General features: G+C 50.1%; 1 protein-coding gene across 4 annotated transcripts in view; it reads right to left on the bottom strand.

The window, feature by feature from the left end:
• Positions 1-1,613: 1,613 nt before the first annotated feature.
• Positions 1,614-21,981, bottom strand: part of LMTK2 (lemur tyrosine kinase 2) — a 174,792-nt gene continuing 154,424 nt past the window's right edge. For all 4 annotated transcript variants that reach the window (XM_030846117.2, XM_060284180.1, XM_030846115.2 and 1 more), the window contains 6 exons: positions 21,283-21,404; positions 16,884-17,033; positions 12,663-15,624; positions 6,650-6,782; positions 6,184-6,426; positions 1,614-5,293 (listed from right to left, as the gene is read on the bottom strand). In XM_030846117.2, the coding sequence (XP_030701977.2) occupies positions 5,265-5,293; positions 6,184-6,426; positions 6,650-6,782; positions 12,663-15,624; positions 16,884-17,033; positions 21,283-21,404 (3,639 nt within the window). In that variant the 3' untranslated portion in view covers positions 1,614-5,264. The remainder of the gene's footprint in view (positions 5,294-6,183; positions 6,427-6,649; positions 6,783-12,662; positions 15,625-16,883; positions 17,034-21,282; positions 21,405-21,981) is intronic.

Genomic DNA, 21,981 nt, shown 5'->3' with positions numbered 1-21,981 from the left:
CTGGGGCTGTCCACGGGGGACAAGGACACGTCGCTTTAGGCGCCGCGGGCGGGGCGGCGGCCGCATGTAAATGAGCCCGTGGGGCGGGCGCGGGGCGTGGCCAGAGTCCGCGTGTCCCCGCCCCGCGGCGGGGGCGGGGCGCACCTGCCGGCTGGGGACCTGGGGCCCCTCCCCGCCCGCCCGCGAAGGGTTCCCGGGCCGCCTCCCCGCCCCGCGCAGGCCCCCGGAGCCAGTTCCGCCGGCCTCGCTGCGAGCCGGCCGGCGCGGAGGGGAAGCACCTGGCCGCCGCACCTGGCCTTGGGGTTAAGGCTCAGCACACGGAGCCAAAGTCAGATTCGTGGAAAAGCCGTTTTGCGGTAATACGAGTTTCTCAAACGGGCGGCGGCCACAGCCCCGAAGAGCAATAGCCCAGGCACCCCGCGCCCTCACCCCGCGTTTCGGGAGGATCCTGCAGCACCGGGGGCTTGAGGACCCGACCCCGCCACGCCCGCGGCGCCGGGCCAGGTGCGAGCCGGCGGAGCCCTGCCCGGGGAGCACCTGCCCGGCCGCCTGTGGGCAGCTCACCGAGAAATAACCGGTCATCGGTTTTAGGTCTCCAGGGGCTAGAGGCAGCTCGAGCTCAAAACCGGCTGCCACCCCCCTGCTTTACTTCATCGTCCCCTGCCTCAGTTTCCTCACCTTTGACCGGAGCACTGTAAGGCGTTAAAAGCAGCAACTGCACAGGCGTCTTGGGGGCTGATGGGAGTCGCCGGAGTGCAGCAGGACCCGCGGCGGCACACGGTCCTGGGCTCCCACCGGCTCCGGTCCTGCAGGCCCAGGGTCTGCGCTGGCCCCCGCACTTCCCCCGGACACTGCCACTCGCTGCCTGTCTTGGGCTCTGGGAATGGGAGTGCACAGGTCTCCTCCATCTACTCCCCGAGGGTCACTCTGCAGCTGGTGTAACCTGAGCTGGGGCCAGGCCCCTATTTTGGTACAAGGAGGCCCATTTCCCTGCTTGTGACAGCTGGGACCAGGACAGCAAGGAGGGGACACTCGGGGAGCAGAAAGGCTGGTTTTGAGCTGATTAGCCTCTGGGCTTAGCGCTCCTTAGAGGCTGGATCTCAGAAATTAAAACGCTTCTGGGACTTCCCTGGCAGTCCAGTGGCTAAGACTTCCGCGCTCCCAATGCAGGGGGCCGGAACTCAATCCCTGGTCGGGGAACTAGATCCCACATGCGTGCCGCAACTATGAAGCCCGTGTGCCGCAGTGAAGATCCCGTACACGGCAACGAAGATCCCGCGTGCCACAACTAAGACTCGGTGCAGCCAAATAAGTAAATAAATACCAAAAAAAAAAAACCAAAAAATGCTTCTGAAATTCATCCATGTTTGAATTACAGGTACACTTTATGGCAGCACGAACAGTCCATGCTAGTTTTCCGGTGATTATGCAAATCTTCGTGTTCTCGGGTGCGTGGGGTTTAGGTCTGTCCCAGAAAAGGGCATCCCATCTCTAGAGACGAGGGCAGTGAGTGACCCAGGGCTGCAGGCGCCAAGCACCCACAGTGGGGCAGTGCCAGACTGCCCACCCCAGGCCTTACACCGTGGAAAACACACAGAATCAATGCGGTAACAGAATCTATAAATATATAACTATATTTATTTTGAATATTAAATAGTTTTTAAATTACAAGCAGTTTATTGAATCACACTATGCATCAATATACAGTAAAAATCTTACAATTTAAAAATGTACACGATTTAAACTGAAAGTTCATTAACTATTATATTGCCGTGAACCTCTTACAACTGTGTTAAAGCACAACAGGGAAACCTCGGAGGTGGGATGGCCCCATGCGTCCTCATTTGTGGCTGGAATGAAGCAGTGGGTACTCCCAGCGGGCCGCTGTTACCGTCTATCTACGCCCCTGCCAACTTGAACTTAACCATGTTCCAGCCATTCAAATAACAGGTTGTTGGCGATTCAATACTGTCCACACATCTTTTAAGAATTAATTTACATACCAAAGAGTGTTTTACTTTTTGATAGCCAAAGCTTGGGCCAACCCTGTTACTACTTAGGAACGTTGTTTTTGAGACTTACACTTGAAGTAACTGTGTACACCCATTCTTATTTTAAGGCTACTTCTCCTAAGGCTAATATTTTGAAGCCCCTCGTAACTGAAGCCCGGCATCTCCAGCCTCACACTTGGTTCGCTTCTGGAATTTTCAGATGACGGGCTGAGTAGAGTAAAACCAGGAGCTGCCTCCCTTGCACCTGGGCCCTCAGGACAAACGTACAGAAAGTCATTAACCCCACGAACACCCTGTGGAAAGTGTTAATAAAAGAAGGAGGCTTTGAAAGGGGTTTCAGGGCAGCAAGACATACCAACACCTTTCTTAGATAAACCCATTTTCATAGAAACAATCGCCTGTACACTCAAAAATAGAACAGATACTCTGTTCTCCATTCAGCTTCCTGGAGCTTCCTCACCCTTAAGATGAATGGCTTCTTACCCAGACGCACAGTCCAAGTTTCAGAAGGATTTTGGGGGAGCACTTTTTCTACATTGCTCTTACTGGCTTATGACCAAGTCCTTTGATAACACAAATTAACATCTAGCTAGGAAGGAGATGAAGGTTAGATTATTTTTATTGTAGGACTTAAGATACGTAAACTCCACCAAAGTAAGACAGGTCCCAAAGGAGGCCAGGAAATATCGTTGTGAACCAGGTATGACACACCTCACCCACATTATCTAGAGAATTCCACTGATACTATTTCATTGTGTAACTTATTAGAACAAAAGCGGTTTACAAACCCACCTACTGGTAACCGAGTGAAAAGAAAACTGAAACAAACAACAAAGCACATGCTGACATTTCAAAAATGGGCAGAAAATTTTAATCTACATAATTTCCTGTGTATTACTTGAGATTTCAAAAGAACATGTTAATTCCCATGTTTATTATAAATATAAAATCTACCCGACCATGCAACACCACACTAAGACCTACTACTCCAACCCAGCCCCACCCCTAGCTCCCTGTATAAAATGTTTTTGGCAATTCATTGTATCAGAGTGATGCAGACCTTAAAATAAATTAAAATGGGGATGATGGTGTTAAAAATCTCCTTAATCATAGTGAAAAATGGACAGCCCCAAAGCATCGATAATTTACCACAGGCTGACTGTAGAAGACTATCTAGTCTATGGATCCACTTGATTTTAGTCATTAGATCTGAACTCCTTAAACCTGTAAATTTAAAAAAAACTAGTGTAACTGCCTCTCATTTTTCTTTTAACCAAGACTGGTAGATGTAAAAATTCAGAAAACCCTGGAAGTCTCCAGAGCAAGAAGTTGAGAGTTATGACAGTTTTGGCAAAATCACCTCCTAATGCCCTGTTAACTGTGTTTTCAACATGCACGTCCCAGGGTCCGGCTCTGGCAGTGCTCTGTGCTCACACCGGGGGAGGGGAAGGGCGCCCCTGCCGCTCTGGAAAGTCATTGCTAGTATAAAAAGGGGGCGAGCCAGAATTGATAACATAGGTCACAATTTACTATGTCAACTCTAGCCAGCGCACACACCTGCATCGGGTCCCCAAGCTCCCGTGACCGATGTCCTGCAGCCCCAGGCGGGCCTGGAGGGTCATCCCAGCCTCTCGCTCAAGTCGGGAAAGCACGTCAGCACCGGAAACCCCTGGGGTGAGGGGCCGGTGTGCGGGGACCCAGCCCCAAGGCCCCACCCGTATACACTGGCTGCCACGCTGCTGGCAGAGCAGAACTCGAGGGCCGCAGAATGAGGTCAGCTTTTTATTACCAACACCCGACACCTGCCAACATCATGAGGCTGCACTGGACACACTCGGTCCTTTCAGAGCAAGGGGAGAACTGGGGGCTTAACGCAGAAGGCGGGGGTCAGTGCAGATGAGCCCGGGGCGGCGTCTGGGGGCGACGGCCACTCGGGCTGCCCGAGGGCCCAACCAGGAGGACGTGCTGGCTGTGGAGGCTCCTCCGTCGTCCTCACGGCTGCAGGATGTAGCGTATTGCCTCGGTTACAGAGACCAGCCACACGTGGACGGGACGTGATCCGGACTGGCTCTGGGGGCTGTGAGAAGCTCAACACCTCAAGCGCACAGACAGAATGAACACAAACCGTCCTCGGCCCCCAGGGCCCTCCGTGGAGCCGCTTCTATGCTCCTGAAGGGAGGAGTGACCACACAAGGGCCCTCAAGCCACCGCTGTCTGCGCTTCTAGAAACCAAGCAGAAGAGCCGGCTCTGAGGGGAAGTGACTTGGGGCCCAGCTGGGAGGAGGCCTCGCGGCCTCTGGGGACAACGGGGGGACCTGGATGTTCCAACCAAGCTGAGCTCTGGGAACCACCTGTCGATTCTTACCAAAAGCGTTTTTTAAAAGTTGGGGGAGGGGAGGGTGGGAGAATCACACAGAGGGGCTGCAAGACCCGTCAGCCCCTCAAAGAAGCCTCAACTGCAACAAGGAAAAAACCACCTTAGAGAGAAGAGACAGAAATGTGTTTCATTCAATCAGCAGAACAGAGCAGTCTTCTTGGACTCATCAAAAATATTTCCTATAAGAACATAAAACACTAACATTCAGAATCATTTATCATTTACGAAAGAGTACCATATGTACAATTCCAACAATTTCTAAAGACAGCATAACACGCAAAATACTTAAGCTTTACAAGTACCATGCAAACAAACTATAAAACAGAAGAAAAAAAAATCAAACTAGTGGATAGCACCAGCTTGACCTGCCTTATTTTCCTTGAATAATTTAAGATTCTGTACAATATCAGGGACTCTCAGGACATTTATCCACAGTGCAGTTACAGAAAGCAATTAGTGATTTCTTTAAAAACAATAAATATGGCTCACTGGTGCCAATTCCCGTCGTGGTCCTCAGGGACCTGTGCACGGACGGGATGCACAGGTGCGGACGTGGAGAACACCCCACATGGGAACCAGAAACCGCCCAGAGACGACAGCCCCCCACGCTGGCCAGGCTCAGGCTCCCCGCGGACAGCAGGAGTGCCGGCCCTTCCAGCTGGCGGGGTGGCGAGGGCAGCAAATAGCTCTGGACGAGCTGGACGAGCTGGACGAGCTGGGAGACCACGCCTGGCCGGGCGTCCCGCGGCGCCGTTCCCTCGGCCTCCTGAGTCCTCCTCCGCTTCCCGTGTCAGCAGCTGTCGAGTGGGTGCCACTGGGCAGCCGGAAACGCCGCCGCCAGGGAGCCGCCTGGGCCCGAGGTGCCTTAGCATCACCTAATCTTTCTCCCCGTCTTCGCTGCTTCCTATTAGGAGAGAGCAAGCAAAGCTGTGTTTTAAAACGATCGTCACAGATAAAAACAGTGTGGACGGCGTCTGAGCTTCGCTGCAGAAAGAGGAACTGAAGCTAGAAGTGTGGCTCTCAGCCACCTGCCCAGCCGCTCGCCGCTTCCTGCGACAGCAGCACCTGCCAGGCTCTCTCGCAGACACATCTGCGCGGCTCACACGCTGCTCAATGCCAATGCTTTGGGCGCGGGAGAGAACTGGCTCTGAGCCCCACACATCTGCCCCCAACAGATCATTAGGTCATGGGCGTTATCTAATCGGCACAATTAAACCCAGGACAAACACAAATAAAAGCCTTTATATTCCGCAGTTATTATTATTTGATCTGCAAACTTCACATCAAGAAAGTGTACCTATTAACATTTATCTTCAATCTAGTTGTGGGGAAAAAAGGATCCATATGTTCAGATACCACTACTTCAAATGTGCCCGGCCCATGCCCTCCCCCGGGCCCTCTGGTGGCACACGAAGACTAGGACTTAATGGCAAAATCAACATTCCCGGGGGAGGGGCCCGAGTGCATTTGGGTTCAAGCCCGAAGTCAGAGCCAAGTGTTCTTCAGAGCATGAGCTTTCTGAAGAGCTGCTCCTCTCTGGGGGAGAGAAGGAGAGATGGGGGTTGGGAGCTAACAGAACAAAGGGAAAAAGGAGAAGAAAGGTGGCAGAGCAGCCCCAGGGCCACAGGGCCCAGCAGGGCAGAGACGGAGCCCGGAAGTGGGGGCCGAGGCCCCGGAGCACACTGCCAAGGCTGTGAGCTCTTCGTAAAGACTCGAACAGCCCTGTCTGCCAGCACCGGGAGAGCACCCCGTTCCCGGGCAGCCGGCCCTGCCCTGGCTCCGCACCCTGCTCACCTCCCTGCTCCATGTCCGAGTCTGTGAGGTGCGTGAGAGAGAAGCTGGCGATGCTGGCGGGTGTGATGGAGAACCTGGAGTAGGGCGCCCCGTGAGGCCAGCTGGGCTCCGTGCTCCGGGGCGGCGGCGGCGGGGAGAAGTACTTGGATGTCTGAAGGGAAGGTTTGGAGCGGAGGAGGTGACTCGTTGTCTTTGACATAAAAGGGTCCGGGGAGAAGTCATCGTCCCATTCAAAGCCTCCACCTGGAAGTAAGACATAAAAGTAACTCTCCTTTCATGACTTCGTTTTAAGGAACAGAGAGGGCAGTGCAGGCGTCCAGGTGGGCTCAGAGGGGCACAGACCACCCTGGGTGCAGACGGCAGAGCTGCCCACCCCACACCCGCAGGGCGACACGTGAAGTTATCCTCAGAAACAGCTCACATCACACTCAAGTTTAGTTGCTTTTTAAACCTGCCAATGAGATACCTTCTTCATCAGTGGAACTTTCGGAATTCATGCACCTGCTCGGGTAGGGGGAGCCTGACGACGGTGTGGGGCTGCTCAGCCCCGGCCCGCACGCCTCTCCTCCGCAGCGGCCCAGCTCTTTGGTCGGGGTCTCCTGAAAAGCCCAACATAAGTTCCCATCAGCCAGCGCCTGCTTTCAGGAGCCCTGGGGCAGGGGCCCTCGCTGACCATTTGTGACCTGTCCCTCCCACCCCTGGGGAAGGTGGGCCGGGAGTCCGCGCCCCATCTCTCCCGTGGAACGGGGTCTAAGTCCTGGGCAGACATACAAAGTGGCCACGGGAGACCTCGGAGGAGGAGACGCAGCAGGCAGGTTGGGGCAGAGCGCTGGAGTCAAAGGACACCAAGCCAGCGGTGAACCAACCCCACCCCCGCCACTTGGGTCCTGGCTCCAGATGCAGGAAGGGGGGGGGTCTTCTGATGCTTAGAAAGAGGAGAGGAAATTCCAGGGGTTTGCTTTTTTCCCCCTGTTCTCTTGCTCCCAGCCCAAGCAATCCTGGGTGACAGCAGCAGGGGTGGCAGGCACCTGTAACTCTGAGGGCGGTGAGCTTCCTCTCTGCCTGGAGAACCCACACGCCTTTTCCCTCTCTGTCCTCCCACTGCGCAGCTGCACAGCGTACTGTGGTAACCCAGAGCCCAGCCTTCTGGCCGGAGGACCAAGAAGAGAGTGGCCAAGACACTGGACAGCCCAGGGAGGGGGAGCTCAAAAAAGGGATCCCATCGGTTATTTATGAGCTCCTGGCTTACCCCCAGCTGCTCAGGGTAGATCTGACCCTAAACAGCACACCAAAGCGTTGAGAACTGAATTTCAGGAAGACCACTGCCAAGGTCCAGTCTGGCCAGGGGGTGGCACATGCACAGGACAGGTTCAAACGGCACAACAAAGGCTCTGAAAGGGACCCCAATCCCCAGAAGGCTGCTTGGAACTTGTGACCTGAACCCAACTGGGTCGACGCCTTCTAAGAAGAAAATATCAACATTATCCATAGAATCTAAACAAGGCACAGAATCGGATAAAATAATAAGGGTACAATCTAAAATTTCTCAGCAAACAAAGAATAAGGAAAACCTCAATTCCCAGGAGAAAAAAACAATCAACAGATGCCAATGCCAAGATGTCCTTAGATGTTGGAATTACCTGAGAACAGTTATAAATATGCTCTTACAAAGTATGGGAAAACACACTGGAAATGAATGGAAAAGTCTCAGCAAAAGAATAGATAAAAATAATGAATTGCGGATTTCAGAACAGAAAAATACAATAACCAAAATTTTAAAACTCACTGGGTGGGCTCAATAGCAGGATGGACATGAGAGAGGACAGAATAAGTTAATGTGAAGCAGATCAACAGAAATGATCCAATCTGAACAAAAGCAAACACTGGAGGGAAAGAAAAGAACAGAGCCTCAGGGCCCATATACTAGGATATTACCAAAAGGTGTAGCGCTGGAGTCCCAGAAACAGAGAGACAGAGTGTGGTGAAGAAGAAAAGAAGAAACAATGGCTGAAAACTTCTCAAATCTGGTGAAAGACATAAAACTACAGGTTCAGGAAGCTTTGCAAACTTAAAATGAGATAAATACAAAGAAATCCATGCCCGTAATCCAGAAATCCATAATCATACTACTGAAAACCAAAGACAAAGAAAAAAAACTCCTGAAAGCAGCCAGGGACAATGCTGAAAGAAAAGAACTATCACCTCAGAAATCTATGTTCAGAGAAAATATCCTTAAGAAATGAGTGTAAAATATAGACCCTCTCAGATGAAGAAAAGCTAAGAGAATTTGTTAAAAAAAAAAAAAAAAAAGGCCACACAAACTTTTTCAAACAGAAGGGAAATGATAATAAAAAGGAACCTGGAACATCAGAAATGAAAAAAGAACAGTAGTAACTATCTGAGTGAATATAATCCTATTCCTCTCCTCTTCAGTTTCTTAAAACATGTTTGATGACTAGAAGTAAAGCATAGAGCACTGTGTGATGGGGTTTTTGATGAATAAACATATGACACATCAGATAACCTGAAGAAAAGGGGTAGGGGGGGATGAAGGGCCCACAGGGTACAGGGGTTCTTATATTCCACTTGAAATGGTAAAACACTGATTCTAAGGAGGCGGTGAAAAGTTAAGTATGTACATTGTAATCCCAAGAACCACTCCAAAAACTACACTAAGAGAAGACATATAGTAAGAAATGCATAGATAAAAGGTAATTCTAAAAATTGTTCAAATTACTCAAAAGAAAGCAAAAAGAGGAAGAAAAGAAATAACAACCAGAGGAACAAACAGAAACACTGAATAAAATGGTGCACCTAAATCCAAATACAAATAATTCTATTAAATGTAAGTGGCATAAAATACCAATTAAAAGATGAAAAGTTTCAGAATAGATTTTAAAAACCACCTATGTGCTTTCCACAAGAAACTACTATCAAGTACAGGGATGCAGGTACGTATAAGGATGAAAAAAGAGACATCATACAAATACTACTCAAAAGAAAGCTACAGTAGCTTTATGAATACCAGAGAAAGGAATAAAGAATGACATCATATAATGACAAAAGGTCAATTCACCAAGAAGATATAATAATCTTAAATGTGTATGAAGCTAACAGAACTACAAAACAGATGAAGCAAAAACTGACAGAAATGAAAAGAGAAACAGACAAACCCATAATTATAGCCGGAGACTTCAACACTTCTCTCTCAGTAATAGACAGAACAAGTAGACAGAAAGATCAGCAACAATACAGAAGAAATGAACAACCAACTGCATCTGACATTTATAGAGCAATCCACCCACCAGAAACAAAATACACACTCTTTCAGGTGCCCATGGAACATTCACCAAGATAGACCATATCCTGGCTCTACAGCAAAACAGCACATTTAAAGGAGTTGAAACCCTACAAAATATGTTCTCTGACCAAAATGGAATTACACTAGAAATCAGTAGCAGAAAGGTAAAAAAAAAAAAAATCTCCAACCCTTGGAAATTAAACAATATTTTTTATAAATAATCTGTGGGTCAAAGGAAAAGTCTCAAGGAAAATCAGAAAATGTGTTGAGGGACTTCCCTGGTGGCTCAGTGGTTAAGAATCCGCCTGCCAATGCAGGGGACACAGGTTCGAGCCCTGGTCCGGGCAGATCCCACATGCCGCGGAACAACTAGGCCCGTGTGCCACAACTACTGAGCCTGCACTCTAGAGCCCGCAAGCCACAACTACTGAAGCCCGTGTGCCTAGAACCCGTGCTCTGCAACAAGAGAAGCCACCACAATGAGAAGACCGCACACCGCATCTAAGAGTAGCCCCTGCTCACCGCAACTAGAGAAAGCCCGCATGCAGCAATGAAGACCCAACACAGCCAAAAATAAAAAAATAATTAATTAGTTTAGAAAAAAGTCAATCACGTTCCTATATACTGGCAAGGAGCAAATGGAAACCAAAATTTTAAAATTACCTTTTAAATTAGCTCCCCAAGAAATGAAATACTTAGGTATAAATCTAACAAAACACGCAGAGGATCTGTCTGCTGAAAACTACAAAACACTAAGAAGAACTGAATAAATGGAGAGACGTACTGTGCTCATGAGTTGAAAGCCTCAACATAGTAAAAATGTCAATTCTCCCCCAAACTGATTTATGGATTTTATGCAACTCCCATCAAAATCCCAGTAGAATATTTTTGTGAATATAGAAAAGCAGCACACAGGCCCCCAGGCTCCCCATGTGCCCCAGGACAGGCAGTCCACCTCACATCTCTGGGGGCTCCTGGCTGTAAGACTACGACGCAGGTGTCCCGAGCATGGCTCTACACGGCTCCAAGGCCACACTGCCGAGCCCCGGCCCCGTCGTTACAATGACCAGCACTGCGACGCATGAGCCTGAGCTCAGAGCTTATCTGCCCTGTGACAGGCTGGAGGGCAGCCATGCGTCCCGTTAATTGTAAGCAAGCATCACTGTCCACCGTTCTGGCCTTGAGAACACTGTGCGTCCGGAAGGGGCAGTGTGAGAGCTGAGGGTCAAACACCCCCCCAGGCTCACTTAGGGCCCACGAGAGGCACATGGGAGACCACCGATGTGTGGGGAAGCTAAGGAGACCCTGAGCGTGAAGTGCCGGCACCCAGACCGCTCACTCACTGTGCCGTGATTTCACGAGAAAGTTGCTTTACGTGCAGTAAGTGTTCGCCAAGCATCTGCTGAACCAACAGTGAAATAACCAAGACACAGAACTGCCAAAACCCAGGAGTGCTCAGTTAAAACTCTGGAGCTAAGGTACTGAAGCTACTTCACAGTAAGAGCAGGAGAAAATCTACCAGCCGTCAGCCTGAGCCAGCAGGGGGCTGCTACTCCAAGGACACTGCGTGGAGCGCATGAGAAAACTACTAGAGATCACAGAAAGGAAGACTTTCAGGACTTCACCCACTTCCCAACTTTCTCTACGACACTAAGCCTCTCAAATCTCACGTCTACTAAGCATGTCTTACACTTGATTTCTGTACCTTCGTTCTCATGCCTTGAATCTCGATCTCACGCCATCCTGCCCTGTCTTCTGAAGCCACCAAAACACCACCCCCCCCACAAAGTCGTCACAAGAGTGCAGCCCTTCTGTAGCCCAGGCGGGGGCTTCCACGGGAGCTGAGTTCATCCCTCTGCTGCAACTAGACCCCCAGACATCTTCCCCAGCCCTCACCCACCACTGCTCACGGCACACACTTTGTAACTCTTTCTATCCCACCTACAGATCGTCTGCTCTGTGGTGAAGTCTCGGTACAATTCAAGTTCACAGAGAAGGTGAAGAAAGGGCTACGTGAATTCGAACGACTGGTAACAAAACACAAAATCTGGGGCCATGTGATCCCTTCTCTCTTCCACTCTCAGTTAAAAAAATGGCAAACCAGTTTCCTAGGCTCCCTGAGCCCTCAGGTTCTGAAGCTGGGATGTGTATAAGCCTCCCGGCCCCTCTCACAGATCTGGTGAACTGAGGTTGGGGCCGGGAGTCTACTTTTTCTTTTCCCAAACACTTAACTACCTCTACCCTCCCTGCCCCACACGCCACAGTTCAAAGTTTTTTGAGCGACACTGTAGAAAGAGAACACACAGAAGCGACAACGCGTAAAGTAACGAGCAACTGAAAGCAGACCCAGCTCCCAGGGGAGAGGCGGGGCGGCACCCAGGACCCCCATGGGTGTGGGCAGAGCCTCAGGTGTGGGGCCCAAGAGGCCCAATGCTCAACGAGAGGCTGAGATACCAGGGTCTCGGTTCCAAGGACTAAACACAAAGGGAGGGCAAGCAGGTCCAAGAAGAAACCAACAAGGACTCCCACGCCTTCCAGAACGGGCGTTTCACTTACAATCCAGCTGATTCAAGAAGCAAATTCAAGGGCTACGGAGACTAGTCAACAAAGAACATTTAAAAAAAAAAAAAAGCTTGAACTGTAGGCTGCCTCATTTTTAAAGAGGCCGAAGGCTGGCCCCCTGAGTGGCGACAGCGGGCAGCCTGCGCAACCGCAGGGAGGGCAGGGCCAGCCCCTGGCCGGGAGGGCCACACACTCTGTCCTGCTGCCCCGTCCCCGTCCCCACTCCACAGGCAGGGCTGCTGGTCGGTGTCTCCAGGGCTACACGTGAGCCTCGGACAGTTCAAGCAGCACCTGCACGCTGGGCATTACTGCCGACTGTCAGAGTATAAAAATCTGGTCTGGAAAGGGTTAGCGACTTCAGCAGGACTCTGCCAGGACACCCAGGAAGGGCATGCAGATCTTCTTCCTGTAATGTAACAGGAGTTCCCTGTGCAAACCCCATTTCTGCGTGTTCTTGGAACTGACACTGTAGCCAACCCCAAATTCCTTTTCCTGAGTTATCACAAAACAATCCGTGGCCTCGAAACGGCAATCAGAAAAAATAAGCACGCTCGTTCCCCTAACACGTTCTGGAATTCTCTAGCAGGACAACCTGGAGGTGACAGACAACAGATACCTGGTCAAAGAGATAGACTGTGACGTCATCGAAAAACGTCACCGCCTTCTTCTCTTTCTTCCAGTCGTCGGGCGGCTGGTCCGCGGAGGCTGAGGGCTTCAGCAGGCTCCGCAGGTGGCGGCCGTCCTCACGGCTGAGGACCACAGGCACTATGTGCTCCGCCTCGTCCTCCGACTCGGAGCTGAGGCTGTGCAGGGTGAAGGCCCGGAGGTCCTCGTCCGAGTCGTCGCTGTTCTCGTCCTCCTCGTCCGCGTCGATTCCGTCCTCGGTGAGGTCGAGCACCCCTGGCACGCCGAGTTTCCCCAGGTACTTCCCTTCGACGTCTGGCTCCTTCAGCTTGGGGCCCTCGGAGTGGCCGCGCAAGGCCTTCTCCGCCATCGGGGCTGCTGGGCTGCCAGAGCAGAGGGGGGCATCTGCAAACGCCAGGAGTTCGTTGGTGTTGGTTCCGGTGGAAGCCAGCGTGCAGGGGGGCTCCTCCTGGGCCTCGAGGTCATCCCCGCTGCTGAGCTCCGAGTTCAGCAGACTTGAGGGGCTGCCGGCCTCACCGTCATCGGGGGGATGCATCTGCCTGGAAGCGCCAGCGGGTGCTGGTTCTGCCGCTTCTCTCGATTCCAGGTGACTGGCGCTCTGCCGAGCAGGGGGACACCTTTGGCCAGGCTGGCTGCTGCTGGTTTCCAGGCAGCCGTCCGGGGGGCTGGGACTCTGCTCTGGGGTGCCTGGCTCAGGCAGGGGCTGGTCTGCTCCCAAGGCCGAGGCCGAGGCTCCCGGGACCCCGTCCGACTTCTTATCGGGCTCAGAATCATTGTCTGAGAAGTAAGCGGAGTCTCGGTACGAGCCCTGGCAGCCAGGGGCAGAAGTCTGCGAGGTGATCTCTGCACCCCTGTGGCCATCGGCTGCGTCTGAGACGACGATGATGGGGTTGGGAGGTGGCCCCCCGCGAACGCCGTCGCCCGCCGAGCCTGCGTCGGGGGCTATGGCGCCGTCGGGGGCCGGGTGCAGCGTCCACTCGGGGGACTCCAGGTTCTCCGTCTCGTAGCCACTGTCCGCAGGCTTATCGGGGGGCAAGAGTCTCTGTGGCGTGTGAGGGCCTAAGGAGCCCAGTAAAACCTCACGGACATCCACCGAGTCCAGGGAGCCTGGGGTCTCCACGGACTGCTCCGAAGTCGGGATGGGCGTCGACAAGCTGTCCTCTAGAAGGCTGTCCTGACTGGCAGAGTCCAAGGAGAGGGCAGACACCAAGCCCCGCTCCTCTGCAGCAGCATCTTTACAGCCCAGCTGACTCAGAGCATCCGCGGCCTCTAAGGCCCTCTCGGGCAGGCCTCGACGGCACTGGTCTTCCAAAGGTGGTTGACTTTGTAAGCTCTGCCTCAGTTCTGGAAGGCTGTTCCCTATACTCACCTTACTGGCCAAAGTGCTGTGGACAAGGCCTGAGTCGCTCTGGGTCAGTCTCAAGGCCCCCTCCCTCTGGGGAGTCAGGTCTCGGGACCTGTCGCCGGTGGGAGGTGTGTCCACCGGGGCGGGCGTGGAGTCTGGGTTTACCTCTCGGCAGACACCGTCTTCACGGACACCGACATCCAAACACGTGGGCTTAGCTCCGCCCTGCTTCAGGGGCACACCTGGAGCGACATCGTGAGGCGGCCCCTCGGTTTCGAGCGAGGTAGGAGGTACCTGCGCCTTCGGGCAAGGCGGCGAGGCCGCGTCCCAAGTGCCGTCCTTGGGCGCCACGCCCGGGCCTCTGCCCTGCGCGCTGACGTTTTCCTGCAGCAAAGAAGAGCCTGGTTTATTTTCAGCAAACTTAAACTCAGCATCTAGAGAGTTCCTACTCGGACTTTCTAATATGGTTTCAGGAAAACCAGCATTTCTAAGTTCTGTTTGAAGATCATTTATATGTTCTTTGCTGGACAAGGAGTCTTTCAGTAAGTTCTTCTCTTGAAGAAATAAAAAGTTTTCTGACAATTCTTCATCATCCAACTGATCGAAACCATCTTGGTGCACGAGGTTTTCCGATGAGCAAAGAGGCTCGCAGTCAAAAAGCTTACGGGGCTTTTCTTTCTTCAAGTGGTGCGTGATTACCGACTCTCTGGGGTCATCCAAACTGGAGCTTAAGGTGGTCGGCTTAAAGTCAGCTTGGACTCCATTTAGTTCCATTAAGTCAAATATTTTTTGGTGACTGGGCAAAGCCTCTGATTTGTCAAGATCATTAAATATACTGTCGAAAGGGCTCTCGGGGCCCTTGGTAACATGCACATCCTCGGGTACCCTGGCATCCTTGGGGTCTGTAGTGTTCTGGAAGAAATCCTCATCTGTGCTGGACTCCTCTAATTCGACACTCCTGAGGGTCAGAGGCTGGGATGCTGTGTCACCGACCCTTTCTGGATTATCCATTTCCGTCGTGAGCAGTGCAGGTGGGTAATCCAGCTCCAAGTTGCTACCGCTTTTTTCTTCTAATTGGATGTAATAGTCGCTTCCGACGGAAAGGTTGTGGGCATCAAAGACGGGCACTACTCCGGGGGCCCGCAGGGGGACGTCCTGGCCACTGTCATCTTGCTTCCCGGGCCCGGGATCTGAGAGCGGACTCTCAAACGCTTCGGTGGCAAAGAAGATGCCGGTGTAGGACACGGCTTCGTCCGGGGGGCCCCGGCCGCGCTCCTCGAAGGGGTCGTGCTTGGCCGCCTCCCAGACGTACTCGAAGCTCAGGCCCTGGCTGGTTTCGGTCACGGTGAGGACCTCCTCCATCTCACGACCGAGCCGGTCCCTGGCGAAGTGGTCGAGGATGGGGAAGGCGGCGTTACTTGCAGCATCTCTGCTGTTTGTGTTTGGCTTGAGTGCATTCCACTGCTGCTCAAAGTCGACTTCCGGGTCCCTCTGGCTTTGCATCCGCAGGTAGGTGAGCAGTCTGTGCACATCCTCGGCCGCCGGCCTCTTGTCTGGTGACAGCCAGCAGAACTGTAAGACTTCATACCTGAGCAACACAGACAGGTGATTAGTGGACAGATGATAAATTGTTTTAAAATAAGGAAAGACCTCACAAGGACCCCTGGGCCAACTCAACACCCCAGAAGCCTCGACACTTTAATCACTGCCGACCACCTGAAGGGGTTCAGCTCACGGTGATATCAGCGTGAAAGGGATGGAGACAGATTTCTGTGTCCTCGGGACACTGCACAGTGTCACTGCAATTCTTTTGCTTTGTCATCTGTTCTTCTGGCGTTTTCCAGAGACTTAGCCACCGAATTTAGAACCAGTTCTAAAACGCTCTCCTCTTAACACAACTGCCATAGGTATTCTGCTTAGTAAAGGATGCACGTATCTAATGTTCTGAGATTTACTCACTTTATTTTGCAAGAATTCACACAGACAGATGCTGTTGTGACTAATCTCTAATTATTCCCCCAATAAAAAGTGTCACCATGATCTCCGGCAGCACATGGTTTCCTCGGGTCATGAAAGGAGCTGAGGGTGGAGGGAAAGAGTAGAGAAAGAAGCCCAGAGACGGCGGCAACCAGGAGCTGGTCCTCGAAGGGCTGGCTGAATGCGGCCAGCATCTTAAACTGTTGCCGTGAGTGGAAGGGAAGACAAAGACGATGTCATGGTATTAAGTTTACAGCGTGAATGTCCAGTTATTCTGGGTGAGTTAGTTCTAGCAAGTAGGGGGGCTGAGCAACGCCCACACAGAGGGGCACCGAGCTCCAGGGGCAACATCAGCCGGGCACAGGGTGACGCAGACAGAGGCCTTGACACAGGTGAGCCCGATCCTAATTGGAAACCGAGGAAGAACTGGTCTGGAGCATCATAAGAAGTAAATTTGTTTTGCAAATGTCAACATACATTATGCAAATGAGCCTCATGTGCCAATTTAAATATGATCATGTCTATGCCACCCGTCTCTCTTCTTGCACGTCGGGTTATCACTTGAACAAACTGCCTCATTTAAAAATAAGTCCACAACAGGAAACGCCCTTAGAATTGACTTTCCTAATGAGCTCAGACTTAACGTCTTTCTTACTGCAGGTAACACATCAATTCCTGCTTGTTCTACACATGTTCTAAAAATAGCATTACATTAAAAAAAGGATGTTAATTCTAAGATCAGTCATGAATAATATACAAACGATTGCTTTTCATAACATTTACTGTTCAAAATTAGAGAATACATAACTAAGACCCATGCAGACAGGATTTCCTCATCTTCTGAAAAGAACGTGACGTGAAGTTACCCACCATCTGTCAGAGTAAGGCTGCTCCAGCTGGGGCTTTGGGAGTTTTGTGTCTCTCTCTCGAATGACCTGGTTGAGAACCTCTAAGTTGGAAAGGTTGGAATAAGGCTGAGTGGCATTCTCAAAAAGCTCCCAAAGTGTCACACCCAGGGACCTGCAGAACAAAGAACACGGTTATTTCTTTCCCTCTTCAGATGTCGAAGTTTTAACACCTACATTTTTACTTGTACAGTCACCAGTAATTTCAAGCACAAGGTGTCTACTGACACGGTTACTGAAGATCGCTCTCTAACATGATTTTAAAAGCAGGCATTTCCACTAAAATGAGGACCACAAGAATACCTCCTCAGATTTACTAACGGAATATATTACTTTAGGAATTTTGGCCAATGCAAAAAAAACATGAGATGGAGCTAAGAGGCATGATTACACGGAGAAGCGAATATGACCGTCAACCTTAAAACTCAAGAAATTAGAAAGATCATCACGATGACTTTTAAGAGTTCAGCAACACAGCTAGATACAAGGTAAATACACTGAATTCTGAGATTTTTGGTGGGGAAAAAACATCCCATTCACGACAGCAGTAAACGTCGGAAATCTTGACACGAACAACCCTTCCCTGTTCGCCCCATGTATTTCTTGCTGTAGCTATTCCTGAGTATCTGGGGCTTTTTGCTCTTCGGAAGGACGCCCCCCACTACTCTGCCAGAAGCGGCCACATGCCCGAGCCCCTCACCACCACCAGGTGCACAGCCGTCACCACGGGCAGGGCCAACCTTCGCAGTACCCGGCCCACTCGCCCGCGCGCCCAGTGCTGTCCCCATGGAAACGGCCTCTGTGGCTGAAGCCAGAGGGACACTTCCTCTCCACTTCCTCTCCACTTCCTCTGTGTGATCCCTGCGTTCGTTCCCACCACCTCCACTTCTGCCGCATATTACAGTCTATTTTCTGCAACGGCTTCCAAACCTGGCTGACCGGATGCTGGTACTTAGGACCCTCCCCGCCCCACCCACCCCGAGGACTCTTCGTTGGTGGGTGCAGGTGTGGCTGCATCTTTAAAAGCTCCCTCATGGTTCTGACGTCCAGCCAGGTTTGGCTATTGATGGTTTCCGTCACTATACCCACCAGAATGCTTGTGTGAATAATGAGCCGTACTTGAGTAAATAAGTTGACTATTTGACGTGGTAGAGTACAATATAACGTATGAGTTAAACTCTCTTATACTAATCTCACAAATCAGTGAGAAAAATCAACATATTCAGTATCTAAGTGGAGAGGGCATTTCAACCAAAGGAAAGGAAAGGACCCAAATCTCCCAATCCAATTCAAGACGGGAGAAGTTTCCCTGGCACAGAACTGCTAGGGGCAGAGGGCTGTTTTGGATACAAAGAAGTTTAAGACACTGTCAACGACTTTAGGGAATTAACAATTTATTTGACTGAGGAAAATAAGAAGTTTACATGAAATGCTAAAGACCACAAAGGTGGCCTATGATTAGGGGCAAAATGAGTGTTATCAGCATGAAGCCTGGTTTGACCCTGGGCCTGGTGTGATCTCTACCTGCCTTATTTTCTCCAAATCCCCGATGTAACTACCTTTCTCTCTCCCAGCAAGGCCTGTTCCCAAACCAATCCCCTCCCCAGTTCTTCAGAGACCGTGAAGCATGGGTTTTCTTCTCAACTCCCCACTCCCCCGACTCCTAGCATCTTCCTTGAGCATCCCTTTCTCCTGGCACAGGCCACATAGAAAGAGGAGACATGTGCCCACCCTGCCCTGCAGCTCTCTATTCCCTAGTCTTTCCCGCCCAGTCTCCTCGGGGACAAGTGCCATTGGCCACCGCCAGCATTCCCTCCTCTCCAGCTCTTTGCCTCGCACTGGCCTGTGTCTCCCTGAGGACCAGCAAGCCTCTTTCTTCTGGGAAGAAAAACGTCCTGTAGCTCTTATCCCCTCTTCCACCAAACTCACTGAGAGAGGACCCTCTCATTCACCCCTGGCACAGGGCAGTTTGGTCCCTGCCTCTCATGGAAGCTGGCGCCACTGCCAGCCCTGCCACCAGAGGCTGCTCAACCCGTCAGAAACAAGGGAAACTGTCTCTGGGAAGTTTTCAGGCCAATCACCCTGCAAGAATAGTAAAAATATGAATGAAGCGTGAAAAGCAACTTCTTAAACACAACAAACAGCAGATAAGATAGCAGGGAATTACCTGGACAAAATCTAGAGCTTACTGAACTAAGCAGAACACTAAAACCACCTTTGACTGCAGCATCTGCTGAAGCACAGAACTTGCGCCTCTGTGTCTGTGGTGTACCAGGCTCAGTGGGGGTGATGGTGGCGGTGGACAGGCCAAAGCCCTGGGCCTGCACAAGGTAAGGGGTCTCACAGAGACCTCCTCACAGTGGGAATAAACCTGCCCCCTGCCTTTCTCAGGGGCCTGGAAGGCAAGCTGCCTTGGCACTGAGGTCCTGTGAATTAGTGGACGTGTGGGAGCGTGAGTAACGTGTGTGTGTGTTGGCGGGGGAGTGTAGTCCCAAAGAAGATGTAACCACAGAGCTGGCCCTTACCTGGACTTACAGCCCAAACTCACACCATCTGAGTGCTCTAAAAGATCTTGAGCTGGATACATAAAGCCCTGGATTAGAGTAGTCCCTTACAGGACGGGACACCCAAGTACCTGACAAAAGCAAATGTGGACCCTCTCTGGAGAAATGTTTCTCAATTCTAGGTTTCCAAGATCCTCACCATAAAAAAGTCCCCAAGGAAACAAACCACCATCAAGAGCCAGCAAGATCAAATCCACAAAGACTTCAGATACTGGAATTATCTGATGTGGATCATAATCAAATAGACCTCCTAAAACCAAAAAGCCAATATCTGAACTACAGAATTCAACAGAGAGATTTAACAGAAGAATAGACACAGCTGAAGAGAGAATTTTAAAAAGAGAGAGAATTACTGGATAGAGCACAGGTCTGAAAAATTATCTAGAGTGTGGCACAGGGAGTCAAAGAGATGGAATATATAAAAGAGAGGATAAGAGACAGAAGACAGAGCAAGAAGGTCTAACACATATCTAATCAGACTTCCAAAAGGAGAAAAAACGGGGCAAAGGCAGTATTTGAAGGGTAAATAAGGGCTGTGAACACCAACCTAAGATATGAAAAGCCAAAAAAATCCCAAGCAGAAAAACAAACAAATCCACACCGATACACATTATAGTGAAGCTACAAAAACCAAAAGACAAAGAGGAGAGCTTAAAAGCAGCCAGAGAGGAAAACGTCACGTCACCTCCAAAGAGCTTAGGGAGATTTACAGCTGACTTCTCAAGAGCAACAATGGAAGCCAGAAGCCAGTGGAGTGAGGTCTTCAATATGCTGAGAGAAGATAACTGTCATCAAGTAAAAATATACTTCAAGAACGAGGACGAAGTAAAGGTACACTCAGACCTACGGAGAAAGACCTGAGAATCTATTACCAGTCGAACCTCACTAAAGGAAATTCTGAAGGACATACTTCAGACAAAAGGAGACTGATCCCAGATGGAAGGTCTGAGATTTAAAAAAAAAAAAAAAAAAAAACAGCAAAGTGATTTGATTACGTGGATAAACCTAAACAAACACTGATGCTAAAAAAAAAATAGTAATGTCTTGTGGGGTTAGAAGAAAAAAATCATACCCAACAATAATGACATGTAATTGCATGTGTGTGTGTAGAGTAAAACTAAACCAAGTTACAGTACGTTAAAGTAGCCTGGGGTCCTTGTATGGCTCAGAAACAGGGCCAAGATGAGAACTACTGTTAGACTAAGTTAAGTGAAGTATACACGTTATAATTTCTAGGGTAACCAATAAAAGTATAGGAATAGAGTATACAGCTCCCAAGCTAAGAGGAAAAAACAGTTTAAAAAAAATCAAAAGAAGGCAAGAAGAGAAAAAGAAAGTAGAAAAAGCAGGACAATAACACAAAAAAGTGTAGACGTAAATTAAGGAAGCTGTAATAGAAATTGCTGAAGACTCAGGTACATTTTTTCAACTTCCATTAAACTGACATACATCTCAGTATTACATAATGGTCCAAACCTTTCTGTTTCTTCATTCACTTCAACAAATATTTACTAAACATCTATTATAAGCCAGGCCTTGTGGTAGGCAAAGAAAATAGCCTTGGTTCCTGCTTTTACGGAGATTATTACTGTCAAATGGGTAAGAGAAAAGTTAACAGCATCATGGCAACTGTGATAATTGCTATGATGTCAATAAATTGGTTTTTTTTTCCACACCATCAGGCACTCTGGTGTTCCTCCGTCTTATTCAATTACTTTCCCTTAAGAAAGTACTTGAGAAGAAAGAAGTCAGGACTTTGCTAACAACAAAAGCCTAACAGAATGATAAATCAATACATACCAGATATTACTATACTTAGTTTGATCTGCAGTTAGTAGTCTGTCTTGAAAGCTGGTTACTAATTCTGGAGCAGTCCATCGCAGAGGGAAAAATTTTTTATCATCTGTTTCAATATAATCCTCCTGTTTTGTTAGGAAGCATACAGAATTTTGAATTTTATAACACTTTTAGTGAGCTCAATGATTTAATTCCAGGTCATTCTCAGAAAACACAAACTCCACCCCCAAAAAACATGTCAGAAAAAGAAGGCGGCACGAGACCGACTTTCTGGGCAGAAGGTGGGTGAGGGTTTCCCTGAAGCCTCCTGGGCCTCATGAGCTGGTCTCTGAGCCATGAACGTTTGCTCAGTCATCCTTCCTGGAAAAGGAAGGTACGCCGTGTCTGATGCACAGAACACAGACTCTGAGCAAAACATCTTGTAAAATATGCTGGGCCGTATCCCTGAACAGGGGAGTGGGGCGGTTAATGAGTAAGAGCGCAGGCTTTCCAATCAGACAGACCGGCTGAGTCCACGTTCAACCACTTACCAGCTCTGTGACTCTGGGCAAGCAACAAAACATACTGAGCCGTCTTCCTGATCCGTTAAGATCAGGAAGACACACCTACCTCCCTTTACAGTGAGGATTACATGAGCTCGTGCAGGCAAGTACTTCATAGTGCCTGGGTGGTATACAGCAAGCGCTCAAGACGCTAGAGCTA

This window comes from Globicephala melas, chromosome 15, assembly GCF_963455315.2.
Source record: "Globicephala melas chromosome 15, mGloMel1.2, whole genome shotgun sequence".
Lineage (NCBI taxonomy): Eukaryota > Metazoa > Chordata > Mammalia > Artiodactyla > Delphinidae > Globicephala > Globicephala melas.
Note: the sequence above shows the minus strand (reverse complement) of the source record. Positions and strands in the feature narration are given on the sequence as shown.